The 14,489-nt window shown below is 33.4% G+C and overlaps 1 protein-coding gene across 1 annotated transcript; it reads right to left on the reverse strand.

Moving 5' to 3' along the window:
* Positions 1 to 1,900: 1,900 nt before the first annotated feature.
* LOC115877431 lies at positions 1,901 to 14,456 on the reverse strand (the record flags this gene model as incomplete). Its single annotated transcript, XM_030893585.1, has 4 exons — positions 14,376 to 14,456; positions 10,629 to 10,794; positions 6,366 to 6,658; positions 1,901 to 2,088 (listed from the first exon to the last, which is right to left on the reverse strand). Coding segments are annotated over exons 2-4 (584 nt in total), but the record flags the coding sequence as incomplete, so codon positions are not given.
* Between the last annotated feature and the right edge of the window lie 33 nt (positions 14,457 to 14,489).

Raw genomic sequence — 14,489 nt, forward strand, 5'->3', positions numbered from 1 at the left:
AACTGAATTCTAATAATAAATAGAAATACAATTTGTTTTACTGTCAGTGCAGTAAAACAAAACTACAATTTTTTGGTGTCGTTCTAGTAGTAGTACCCGAAAGGATGTAGAGGTTTAATTTAAATGAAAAAGGAACCACGCTGTGTGACAATATTTGTTTTTCTGCTTCGGATAAAAGGATATGGAGCAATTGGGCTCTTTAGTAAGAAAACGGCGAATAAATGCCACATGCATTCCTAAGAATTGATTTTTTATGTTTTTATTATTAAGATACCTAATTATTCTCGGTATAGATACGGTTAGAAGAACAAATTTAAGTATTTTTGTATAAGTATATAAAATTTTTAACGCATTGCATTCCGAAGACTGTAATCAGCGTATATCACTGCAAATTGGCATTATATCTCAAGTTATTCATTTATGTTGGATTCTCAGTCTCCTTCAATTGTTATAGCTTTTTACAGACAGAAAAGTCATATAAGATATATTATTCACATCCCATGACAAAGGCATTAACATTAAAACGTTATGAATATCTAGCGTTAAGTTAAAGATTTTTATTTTGTACCAGCTGGTCAGCTTCGATATTTTTATATGTACGCAGAATTCCATGCAAATGATCGGAAGTCGACAGACTGCTATTGGTCACCTTAAAGCTCTCTTCGATGTCATATGGGAAAGCGGAGAGGTACCTCAGAACTTTCGCGACGCGAATATGGCGAATATATTTAAGAACAAAGGTTCATCAGATTGCAGAAACTACCGGCAAATTTCACTACTGGCTATCGGAGGAAAAGTTCTTGGAAAAAATATGTCAAACGGCCTGCGCCTACATATAGAAAAAATTCTCCCAGGATCGCAAACGGAGCAGCAGAGTAAACTTTATGTTGCGTTTTTCATCGACCTAACAAAAGCCTTCGGCTCTGCATATAGAGATGCATTTTGGACAATTATGCAAAAGTTCGGAGTACATAACAAATTGCTTATAGTGTGTAAAAGCCTCTATAGTAACAACAAGTCTAGAGTGGCTCATCATGGATAACTGAGCGATCCCTTCCTAAAAAATACCGGAGTTAAGCAGGGATGTGTCTTAGCGCCTCTCCTATTCAACGTATTCATGGCAGCGCTCTCTATTACAGTGGACAGCAAACTGCAGGAAAGACGAATGGATACAGAATACAGATACGCCGGCGGTTTGTTCAACATAATAAGACTCAGAGCAAAAAAAACGTACAAAATACATTACAGAACTTCAATACGCTGATGACTGCGCTGATATACCTGGCCATACGAGGCTTTGAGCCTTAGGTTGAACATCGATAAAACCAAAAAGAATGTGCACTCCCCCGGAAAATCAACCAACGGTAATAACAATGGTATACAAATCGGAGATCTATTATTGTAATATGTCGAGGAATTCAATTACCTCGGCAGTTTGATTTCGGAAAAGGCCAACATCGACTCTGAAATTTAGCTCAGAATTAGCAGCGCCTAGAAAAGTAGAAAGATACTAAAGTTATGACCTGTACTTATGTTGCGTGTATCCCGTATAATGCATCAATTACTTCATACAATTTTATGTATTATTTTGAATATTACAATATTTGGATATTGACAGTTTTATTGTATCTGTCATTTTTATTCGCCAGTAAATTGTATTTTCGGTCGTTTTTGGATGTCGTCAGTTAAAATCTTCCTTGACTTTAAAATATATTTTTGAAGGTAATTAAAATTGTACTGATACTTAAAAATATGTACCTAATTATTATCAAATTTTGTATTCGATTAAGCAGTTTTGCTATCTGAGTTACAATTTTCATGTCAAAAGTGAAATTAAATTATTATTAATACAGCAGAATGCAAGAAATAAATATTTGTGATATTTCACTGAAAAACTCACCCAATTCCTGCTTTTCTTAATCGTAAAATCATATTACAGCTTTCTTCTGGACTGGGAGTGACTGGCTCTCTCTGAAGATTGGCGTCGTTATACAAATTGACTCTTCCGCTTATTGTTAGGTCGTTAAACATCAATCGGGTCTCCAAACTACGGTTGATCGGGTCAAAACTGCACCTCTGCACCCTAACCTGAAACAAAATAGAATTGTTTAATTTATCTAGACATCAAGGAGAATTGTAATAGAGTGCACAGTATTCTGAATATTTCTTAGTCTAATTTGAATGTCTAACATAGAAGATATCTAATAACAGAGCATATTCAGTACCATCTTGTCATCTTCGCTTGTTTTTGAGTATTCGCACGTCACCTATTGCGTTTATTCGGTCTATCACCTACAGCACCAGTATCCATCGTTTGATTTAGACTAAGCTTGAGTAGATTCTCCACCAGAGGTTAAGATTAAGAATATCCTTTCGCACCACACCAGTGGAGTTTTTATGCTTTATCTGGATATTCTTCATTGTATCATAGGAGAATTCTCTGCAAAACACGTCTCAAGCATGTTCATGTTTTATGTTTACTTCTTCAAAAGCAAGTTTAGACAATACATTATCTTATTTATATTATTATCCATTATTAGAGTGGCCGTGCATTGTACAAATTAAACATGAACATAATCACCGACTTAATTGTATAGAAGCGTTACGTGAAAAGCCTCTAGGAGAAGAAGCCAAATCAAAAATTGTCGAGTTATTTCAACGGGGACAATTTGCTGCGTCAGCTTATCATACGTATTTTGCATTAATGATGGATTCATTAGAAAAGGATTATAGTAGCAAGGTATCCGACAGAAGCATTATTCCAACAAAAACCGACGACGTGCAGACATTGTGGAGAAAAAACTTCAAAGAAAACTTTGGTGAAAAGAGTAGAGAAGGTATGATGAAACAGCTAGAGACTTAGAGACTTAAATTTAGGGGAAGCCCAAAATAATGACGGAGTCTTGTATGACATCACGAGGAATGAAAATAATTATGCAGTTGCATTATGCACTCCATTAATGCAGAGAGCATTAAAGCTACCTACAATGAACGAGTTACTATTGGTAGATTCTTCTAGTAACTGTGACAGTCAAAATCATAAAATTTATTTTTTTTATAATCCAAACGGCTGCAGGAAGATTACCAATTGGTTGTATAATATCAACGAGCGTAAAATCAGGTGTATTTGATGCAGCCCTCCAAGAACTTATTAAAATTCTGCCTGTTGCAATTTCTCCTAGCGCTATTCTAACGGACGATGATTTGACAGAAATCAATGTTTTACGTAAATATTGGCCTAGATCCAAGTTTTTATTGTGTACGTTTCATGTCCTCAAAGCTGCATGGAAATTGATTCAGACTGGAAGCTATGGAATCCTCAAAGCGGACCAAGAATTCATGTATAAACTCTTTCGAAATATTTTGATAGCAATTAATGATGAGGGATTTAGTGAAGCTTATGAAGCTCTTCCTCAATACCGCAACACCTTATTTCACTTATCATTCAGTTGTATCAGCACACTACAGGATCAGTTATAATACTGGATTCAGCTTCAAAGGAATTTTCCCTCGAACAAGGAGTCAGACAGGGGTGTATATTGTCTCCTCAACTATTTAACATATACGGAGAATACATAATGAGAAGGTCGCTAGAAACATGGGAAGGAGGTATTTCAATAAATTGGCCAAAAAATAAATAATCTACGCTTTGCAGATGGTACAGCACTACTCGCTAACAGTCAAGAAGAGTTAATCAATTTAGTAAACAGGGTAGAAAACAAAAGCAATCGGCTCGGTCTGAAACTAAATACGCAAAAAAACAAAATTATGGTAGTTGATAGGCAACATAAAAACCATCCAAATATAAGTAATATCGACCGCTTTGAAGTCTTTAAGTCATACGTATACCTGGGGGATCACTATTGACAAATACAGGCACATCGGAAGAAGAGGTGAAGCGTTGGTGCAACATGGCAAAGGTAACTGTTGGGAGACTGACCAAGATCTGGAAAGACCGCCAGATATCAAGAGTCGTCAAAAACCGGCTAGCCAACTGTTTGGTACTCCCAATATTGACGTATGGCTGCGAATCGTGGACTCTCAGCCAGGCGGAAACGTAAGAGATCGATGCTACCGAGATGTATTGTTATAGAAGTATGCTCCGTATCCCATGGACCGAACGCCGTACAAACGGTTCCATTATAAATGAACTTGATATTACTAACAGGCTTTCCTGTAAAATCCGACAAAACAACTAAAAAATATTTTGGCCATATAATGAGGAAAAGTCCGGACAATATGGAAAAAGTCATAATTCAAGGCAAGGTGGAGGGACTTAGACCACGTGGCCGCTCTCCAACTCGGTGGATAGACCAGATCACGACTAGCTGTAGCAAGCCAATGCACGATGTCATCGAGATGACAAAAGACAGAGGCGCATGGAGAAAAATCATCCATGATGTTACGCTGACCACTACACTCCCTAATGGGGCATCAGGACTGAAGAGAGAGATGAAGCTCTTCAACTCAATTGCAAGTATACATCATTTTAGCTTTATTGACAATCGGAGAAAATAGAACTAGAAAAGATGCTATTACTCTACACTACTCTTAACGCAGCTGTTGTTACTGTTTCTAACTTCAGCTCGCTACCCCTTCGCCTAGCACGGGTGCTGTTACTGTATATGCGACCCGGACGTTCATGATATTTTGGGTTCATGATATTTTGAAGACGTTTCATGCACTATGAAGCCCCATCATCAATGGCGAAAAAATCGTCTGATTTAATGAATCTTTGGAGAGTCGTAACTCGGACCCTATGTGACGTAAAAGCTTAAAACTCGGAATGTAGATGAAGCTCGAGTGATATTTTGACGACGTTTCGTGTACTACAAAACCCCATCATCCATGAATCAAATCAATCACTGTGACAGTTAGTTTTGACGTATGAAACGTCAAAATCGATCGCGACCAAATTTTGGTGGGTAGGCTATGTGAGCGACATCTTCTCTTCTATTTGATATCTTCATCAGGGTGAGACTTAAGGATTTGAATATTGAAGAAAAATGTGGGTCGATTTCGGCATTATCAAGGTTTTTAAGGCCATCTCGACTGAACAGGACTGTTGAGATTTTCAAATTGATTTAAATGCAGTATCATAATGGTTTTTTGAAAACGAAATCTTACTCAACGTTGAAAAGTGCTGTACTATGACCTATACTCGGAAGAATTTTCTTGAACATGAATATTTAATAGAGAATAGAGCGCTTCAAAGAAGAGATGGTATTAGAGACATAGGAGTCAATATTCAATCTAATTTAACATTTAAGGACCACTACCGACATATTGTGAATAAAGCACTTAAGAAACTTGGTTTTGTGATTAGAAATTCAAGGAACTTTATAAACTGTGATACTTTGATCCTACAGTACAATGCCCTGGTGAAGTCCCAGTTGGAGTATGCCTCCATTATTTGGTCGCCCCGGACACTGTCCAGCGGTGACCTCATTGAGCGTGTACAAAAAAGGTTTTTAAGATATTTGTATGTGCGACGGAATAATGCTTATCCTTATATGATGTCATATGCGTCTATGCTTAGAGATTTTAATTTCCAGAAGCTGGAAGAACGAAGGCAAATCCAATCTGTGATATTTGTATTTGATATAGTTAAAAACCTAAGATATGGCGATTGTTCTTTGATCAATATTATACCATTTTATGTACCAAAAATAGGATTAAGAATAAGAAAGGCAATGCATAACTGTTTTCAGATGATGAACAAATGGGTTGCAGCCACTTAATTTTATGTCTCCTCCAGTTGCATAAGTCTCTTAGTGGTATGCCTAATAATATAGTCGACGTGAATTATGGTGATTATCACCGTTTCCTCGAATACTAGTGTTAGGAATATTGTTGCAGCATTTAATGACATAGTCTAACAATCATGATATAAGGTTAGTTTAGTTATATTATTGTTGATGACTTTTGTTTGTTTACCCTCTCTTACATGTAATTACCATATATTGTGTGTTTGTAAGATTTCTGTAATAAATAAATAAATAAAATAATTTGGAGACGGGCTTACAGGATGACGCCCTCGACGTTTCGAACCGATGCCTCTTAAATGAACAAATCATCAGGGATTTTTTCTTAATTATGGGTCGATTGGAAACAAACTCGGCCACGTAGGTACCCAAATAGAGTAATCTACAGACAGACGGGAGTAAAGAAGTTTTACTTCAAATATGCGCACATAGTGCACACACAATTTATTTTACGACAAATATGCAAAATAAAAAGATAAAAATTGATAAGCAAGGCCACAAAAATTGTCTCTCCCCAAAAAAAAAACAAAGTCATGCAAACCTTGAATCTATGTCTATTTTGTAAACACGCTCCACTCATTTCTTACTCTATGAACTTACCCAAGTTTTTGAAGGCGGCAATCGCACCCTCATATCAGTGACGTACATATCAAAAGGGGCACTGCGCAACGGCTGATGTAACGAGTATCCGTGCAGATGCAGCATGCGTTCCTTGGCGATCTGCCTGCGTCGTATCGAATCCAAAGCCCTCTCCATTTTGTCTGTGCATCTTCTGGATTCCTCCCTGTCCGGATCTCTCTCTTCCGGTTCTGGATAGACGTTGTTACCGTTGAAGGGAAGGTACGGGTACTTCGACGATTGGTACTTGTCGTTTTGGCGTTTGTCGAAGTCTTCTATTGGTTTATTAAAAAATTAAAAATATATTAAACACATTATAATAATATTTTATAAGTCACAATGAGAATACTACCAAATAAACTTTTAGTCCCGTGATTAAGCTTCACCGGCACAGCGTTGCTCACTTTTACATATTTTCTTTTAATCAAAATATTTTAGGAAATAAAAATAAATTAATTATAAATATATAAACAGTTATTATTTACATCAACAAAACTAATCTCCTTAACAGCACTTATAAAGGGTCATTACTACCGCTTTGCCGTTCAAAATATTCTAATAAGGTTGCGATGAGATTTTTACAACGGCTATTAAGCTGTCAAAAAAAACAATGTTCGACTGCAAGGTCTGCTAGTAAAAAAAGTTAAGCTTAAAGTATCATAACATAACACAATTCATTTAAACCAAAAATTTTTTTTTTTTTTAAATATAGTTTATTTTGTAAAAGACGTCGTGTCTGGAAATAAATGAATAAATGTGGCAATTTCACATTTTTTCAGCAAAGCTACCACCTGAATCCCCAGCGAGAAATTTAAATTCCAGTTAGTCAGCCTGGTGCCGAATATGTCCATGGTTGGCAACAATGAATGTAATAATCGCGCCCTCGATTACGTAACTAAAAGTTTAATTGGTATCACTTATATACAGGGTGTCAAAAAAATGATGTGTCTAACTTTAGTGGGTGATTCTACAGACAAAAATAAAACAAAAAGTTCCTCTGAACATATGCCCTAAAATGCTTCCCGAATAAAATACAGCTCTCGAAAGGTTAAATAAAAACAATATATTTTGTTTATTTTTAAGAACATTGGTAAAGCCACAGGTAAAGCGACTTTCCTGAAATTTGGTACACTTACACACATTTTAATGTCAAAGCGATAATGTCGATTGTGAAAAATTCTGTAACAGCTCTGACAGGATACTTTTCATTAGAGTAGGGAGTACTAGTGGTACTTCTTTTATCCTTATACAGTAATTTTACGAGCAATTGTACTACTACTCCTCAGTCCATTGTAGTCGCGTAATTTTGTGCTGTAAATTAAGCTGCGGAACACGTAGAGACCTCCTTAAATGTATCCTCTGTAATGGAGTCTTCATGTCTTTCTTGAAACATTTACTCCTTCAAGGCGAGCTAACTCATTTTTAATAGCAGTACTAGAAAGCAGGGGACTTCATTGTGCAATTAGGGATATTTGACGGTATTGCACAGCAGTAGTAACTCTGTTTCTACCTGTTCCAGGTCGGTCTGTAGCCTCGTTTGTCTCCCTGATTTTTTTTAATATTCGCGAAACATCGCTTTGGTTAACTCCTACAATTTCAGTTATTGCAACTTGCCGGTAGCCCTGTTGAGACAGTGTTACTATTCTGACTCTATTAAACTGTAAAATAATGTTTTAGGCATTTTGAAGGCCAAAACAATGGTCAAAATTTCTTCTGAAACCCAATAGACCACAAATCGAAATGTGCAAGAATTTTGTAATAATATTGGGTCTAAACGATAAACATTGTTTACCATATCCCATTTTTAAACAAAAAAAAATGTTTATTACAGATTATCAAGGCTATTGCGTATAAAAAAAATATTCTTTAAATTCCTTTTTCTCGTAATATTATTAAAATATGACGACTATATGCATAATATTTTGGCCATGTGTGTATATTTCTATACTCAATTTTTGTATAAAAATATTTCTCTATTCAATAAGTTAATTACATTTTAAACAATACAAATATAGAAAATTGCTTCAAATTAATTTTTTAAATGTTACGTAGACTTGCAGTCGTGTACTTTCGCACTATTAATAATACTATTATTTCAGTTTCAAAAATTTATTTACTTATATGTTTGTGTATCTAGTGAAAGGAGCGACTCTTTCTATTGTTTACCAACTACCTAATTTCATACATAAATAACTACCATAATTAATAGAAATCTCGTCTAGAAACGCTTTTACACTGAAAGTTCTTTAAAAGTTTTGACTATTTCTTCTTTGTATTTTTGACTCATTTAAATACAGGGTGGCGCGCCTTATTCGCCCCGGTGATTATTCAAAAACGGAAAGACGTAGAAACAAAATATTTTATGGGCATATGTGGGGAGACAATGTGCACAATTTAAAATGATTTTGAAATATACAGGTTGTTTCAGAACTAAGATCCATATCAAAGTTATATTTTTTCTTATGGAACACCCGGTATTTTATTACATTTTTGGATTTTTGGGCTCAAAAAAAGGCATTTATTTTATTGGTTAAATATGTTTAAAATCTTTGGTTTTTGAGATATTTAAAGATATTTAAAGATATTTAAATATGCATGATACAATAGAATAGATTAGGTATTAACATCCTGTACATTACTTTTCAGAATTAATTTTTGTATTGAGTTTAAAGGTAGAGAAATAAACTTTACTGAAAAATGATATTGCTTCCTTAAATTTATAAAGGGGTACCAAAATACCAAAAATTGCTGATTTATTTTAAAGATTTATTTTATATAAAAACTTTGTTATTTCAAATACAGCACCCTGTAGTTTTTTTAAATAAATCGATGCAGATTCAAATGCTCTTTCAAACTGTATTAGGGACTACTACACCTATCTAGCTGAGATTTTGAATAAAAAGCGATTTTTCAATAAAATGAATAAAATGGCAATCAAGATGGTTGGTTTCGCCATGACAATTTTCTAGTGGCAGTTAGCAACTATTTTCAAAATCGACATTAGTTAATGGACATTATTATTTAGATGTATAACAATATGTTTACTTAAATTTACCTACAATAGTTTAATAAGTAAGTATTCACTATTTTATCAAGAAAAATAAAGCAGTATCTGCTGGCGGAACGAATAGATATGTTACTAGTGATATTATTTTATGAGGAAAATTATTGCTTCTTGGCCTCAAGGGCTTATCCTCAAAAAATCATCAAAGATGTTCAAACTGAGCACCTCCTTGTTGAATATACAATAAACATCTTTTGCGCACAGAGTTACAACGATTTATTAGGCAAACTGGTGTTACAGTTGTTTTGGAAAGTCCAAAAGCTGCCTAGTAGCTTTATTCTTTCCTTATATATATATGGTCTTTTAATTTCCCCCATAAAAAAGTCGAAAGGAGTTAAATCACAGGACCTAGCAAGCCAAGATATGTGACCCCTTGTTCCAATCCAGTTCTCTCTAAATTCTCCATTTAATAGTGCAGTTGTAATCCTGGTGTTTTAAATGCAAATGGTAATACTAATATAAAATGTTGATTTACCTTTTTAAAAGTCTTTAATTATGCAGATAAATAATAATATAGAATATTAAATTGTGATAAAAAATAATTAGGCAGCTAGGCCAACACAAAATCAATGCCCGCTTCGATACAAAGATAAAAAAAAACCTAATATTTCTCTCATTCTTAGAAATAAATACACATAACTTATATCGTTGGAAAGGGTTAAACGCCAGCATTTTTTAAGTTCATAACCAACTATGATTTCCATTTAAAAAATTATGTTTTTATTATTTCTGAGAAAAAAAGCAAGAAAATGGATACAGCTTATTTCCGCATGAAAATTTTTATTTTCCTCAATTCGTGAATGCTTCTAAAAGGCAAAAATATATTTATTTTTTATATAACTGATTTCAGCTATTCTAAAGTCTAATAAATTTCCTTAGAATAGGGAAACAGCTTATTTCCGCAGGAAAATTTTTGTGTTTATATGTTCAGAAAAATATTAAAAATAAAACGCAAAATGTATTTTTTTGTAGCAGATTTCAGTTATTCTAAAGTGCGAAATTTGGAAATTACGCATTTCCGCAGGAAAATTTGTGTTTTCCGTGGTTCGCAGTAGCTTTTTAAAGACAAAATTTTTTATTCTAATAACTGATTTCAGCTAAACGAAAGTTGACCCAGTGACCATTACACTCTTGTAAAGACAATCCGGGGTCATACTGTATAACTAATATTATGGACTTACCCGGTGGATCAAAAATCAGTTCTTCCTCGCCCGGAATCACCCCAAATCCAAAATCAGTGAAGCTGAGCGCCCACAAAAACAACATCCACTTCTGCAGGTACATCACTAATACAGCGGACCACTGGACCCAATAAGAACTGACCGGAGGCTTTTATGCTTTGTCCCACTGTATCGGAAAAAATAAACGAAATGAACAAAAAATCTCGCAAAAAAGTTTCACTCTTTTCTTCTTCCCGCCAGTATTGTTGGCAAACGTCTGTTCGTTTGCCGTTTAGTTTAAAAGAATACGCTAAAATTTGAGGAGATATCCTAGCATTGTGGTTGGGAAGTAGAGCATGATAGGTCTTTTAATCGTACGCGCGACAAGGTAGTCGAAAAAAGAACCGCGGTTGTGTGCTTTTTTTCTTCTTTGCTCAGGTACATAATAATGTTATTTTGAAGTAAATTGGCAAAATTAAACTGATTACCATTCGGATTAACTAACAGATGCATCGTTAAAATTATTGGTGCCTATTGTTATGAGGATGATATTTTTTTTTATTTTTTTGAACCGAGTATTCATATAATTGCTTATGGATAATATTACTATTACAGTGTTTTTGAAATAACTACATTTTTTTAATTAAAACGCTTTTTAGCCTAATCAGATCAAAGATATTTAAAAATTGCATTGTGTTGTAGCATAAATAATAATATATATTTGTGGAAAATATTGGATATTTGCACAGGAATCTTCATTTTATCATTAATATTCTTATAAAAAAAATATATACAGGATGTCCCAGAAATAAGTGCAAGTATTTTAAGGGGTGGTAGATCTCGATAAAAGAAACATATTTTCTCTTTGTCGTTTTTCAAATAAGTCCAAAATAACGGAGTTATTTCAAAAAAATATATTTTTTGCTAAAATTTTGAGAACCACTGGATCTTTTCTGGATTTTCTTTCTTGTAAATTTAATCTACTACCTATATTGCCATATTATCAAGAAACTATGTTTTTAACTAAAAACTAAAAAAGAATCCAAAATTTTTTTCTAAAAATTCCTAATTTTCAAATTTTTTTTCACGAAAAAACCTCACAGGCGTGTTTCGGGGGATGAACTATACTCCCAGTTAAAGTACTTGCACTTATTTCTGGGACATCGTGTATATAGATGACACTCGCAGTTTGTTTATGTAAATTTTACTTTTTGCGACTGATATCGACTATGGCAATGACTAAAGAATACAAGGACGAATAACACCTGCAACCAAAATGTTACCATACCACCAAACAGTGCCGTAGCACATATTTTTCTTAACATAGCCGCTTGAAGAGATATTTATATTTTTAATAAATGTTTTGCCTACGCCTATGGTGTATGCTGTGGTATTATACTAATTAATTACGAAAAAAACGTATTAAACTGTTAACAAAAGTTACAAAACTAGTATCGTCGTATTGCACATATCAAGTACCGTTTGATCGAAAAAAAACGGCGTCCAGTTGGCTGAGAAATGACGATCGATGACATTTCCCATAAAAATTTACATATAAAATGACAGCGATCTTCACTTCATAGCCATCGCTGACGCCGTTTTTTTTTCGATCATACGATACATATAATATCAGAAAAATAATTATCGAATTCAATAAAAAAAACGCTAAAAAGGTGGGGGGGGCTGTTTATTTACCTATGAAACGTAACTCCTGACTCTTTCTTATCGCTGCGGCTTTTACACTTGAAAGTTGATCAGCTAATCACCATTGTAATAAAGTTTATTCAAAGTTCAGTACACACAAACTATTAAAAATCGCTAAAATTGTCGCTGATGACCAGCTGCTGACTTATTCGTTACAACCAAATAATGGCGTCTAACATCACAAATTCTATAGATATAGACATTTTTTATCACAAATTCTGCTGCAGCCTGTATATGGGCGTTACATGTCTTTGTATTCTTTAGTCACTGGACGATGGAATTTTACAATCGCCATTTAAGTTAGACGGCAGTAGTTAAAACAACCTTTGGTTAGATGAAATGAGGCAAAATATATAAAATAATATTTGGGCTTAAATTAATTAAAATTAATTTTAATTAACAAGTGAATTATTATTTTATAACTTTTGCAAAGCCACATTGTTAGCCATAATCATCCACGTGGTAAAATAAAACAATATTTCGTACTGATTCATTTACAGCCTTCTAAATATTTCTGTTAAATCTTGGCGCCCAACGTGGGGCGCAAAGAAAAGCAGATGTTAAAATACAGAATCGCGTATCAATATACAATATTTCCAACAAATGATATTTTTTTAATTTTAATTAAATGATGTACATCTTACAACGCCATAAGTGGTAATAAGGTGCTATTAATGCAAAAACTAATTATCACAGAATTTAATAAAACTAACTTTGAAAGTGATCAAATTTACTTCTCTGACTGCAGTCAAGGGTAATATAGAAACTTTATTGTCACGTTCTCATTCAAATTGTTTATCAGGGAAGCTACAAGCTCTTTGCTTCGACTGTTTAAATGCTTCGACATATTTTCAACGCACAAATTTTAAGAAATGCAATACAAAAACTGGAAAAACTAGTTCTTAAAAGAACTGTTTGTGCTTAAAAGTGCAATTTTTAAAAAAAGACTACGAAAATAGGCAAAAACCGAGAATTGCTCACAAAGATTCAACAGCGACATGACAATATGCAAAATAATGACTGACATTAGGATAATTGTCAAATAATAAAGGACAACATTGCTGAACATGGCGCAATGTGACCAACATAGCGATAATAAAAATTGGTTTAAACTAATTTTTGCAGCTCTAATCTAAATAAAATATCTTATACAATCATTTGCTCTATAAAGTAAAAGGAAGAGCTGCTCGGTATCTTAAATTATACAACAAATTTAAACATTTTCGCCAAAATTTCATTTAGTCAGCTTTATAGACTTTAATGTCAATGTCGATATGATTGATGACGTGCATCGGAAAATGTTTTGCGATTATAATAAGTATAGTACTAGAGTCTGTGGTTGGTTGTATATTAAATAGTTGTTTGGTTGGAAGAAAGAATTTCTAACAGAAGTTCCAGAATGTGGACAATAATTTAGAAAGAAAGTACATCTGAAAATAACCTTCACATGAATCATTAAATATTTTCTTTAAAACTTTTAATTGACCAGTTCCTATAAAAAGCTCTGTATACATTATAATAATAGTAAGCGCATTTCTAGGAATATTAAATACATTATAATAATAATAAGCGGAAAATATATAACATTCCCATTAAATACAACAATTTAAATGTGAAAATAAGCTATGAGACATAATTAGAAAAAAATGTACTTAGTGTCTAAAAATTAGCAAAATATTGGGTTCTTTCAGATCAGTGAGTCGCCCTGTATATTACTATGTAAATTTTATTGTTAATTTATGTATTCTTCCATAACATTAAAATTGTTAGAAAACTTTTAAAATTCAAAAGAATATAATAGTTCAGCAACAAAAAGCAAAGTTCCCTGCTAGTTAAAAACCACAAATGCATTTATTCTACTAAATATTTTTATAAGATTAGACCAACCTCCATTTTTATTTATTTTCGACAATTTTACAATAATTGAGATATCATTTTATGAGACTTACTTAAACAATTCACAGATATTCGTTCTTAAAATCATATTAATCCTGATCTAATAACAAGAACAATAAGATTAAATCTCAAAATTACCCAAACACCACAAATACTATAATATTATACCTCTAAATACGTAAAACAACACAACACTAACTGAACTGCACGCAGAAAAATGCTAGAACTTTTCACAAAATTATCGTGTACGCGGAAAACTAGATAAATTATATTCAATGAACT

The sequence above is a fragment of the Sitophilus oryzae genome, unplaced genomic scaffold (assembly GCF_002938485.1).
Source record: "Sitophilus oryzae breed Bouriz unplaced genomic scaffold, Soryzae_2.0 scaffold_1487_pilon_pilon, whole genome shotgun sequence".
Lineage (NCBI taxonomy): Eukaryota > Metazoa > Arthropoda > Insecta > Coleoptera > Curculionidae > Sitophilus > Sitophilus oryzae.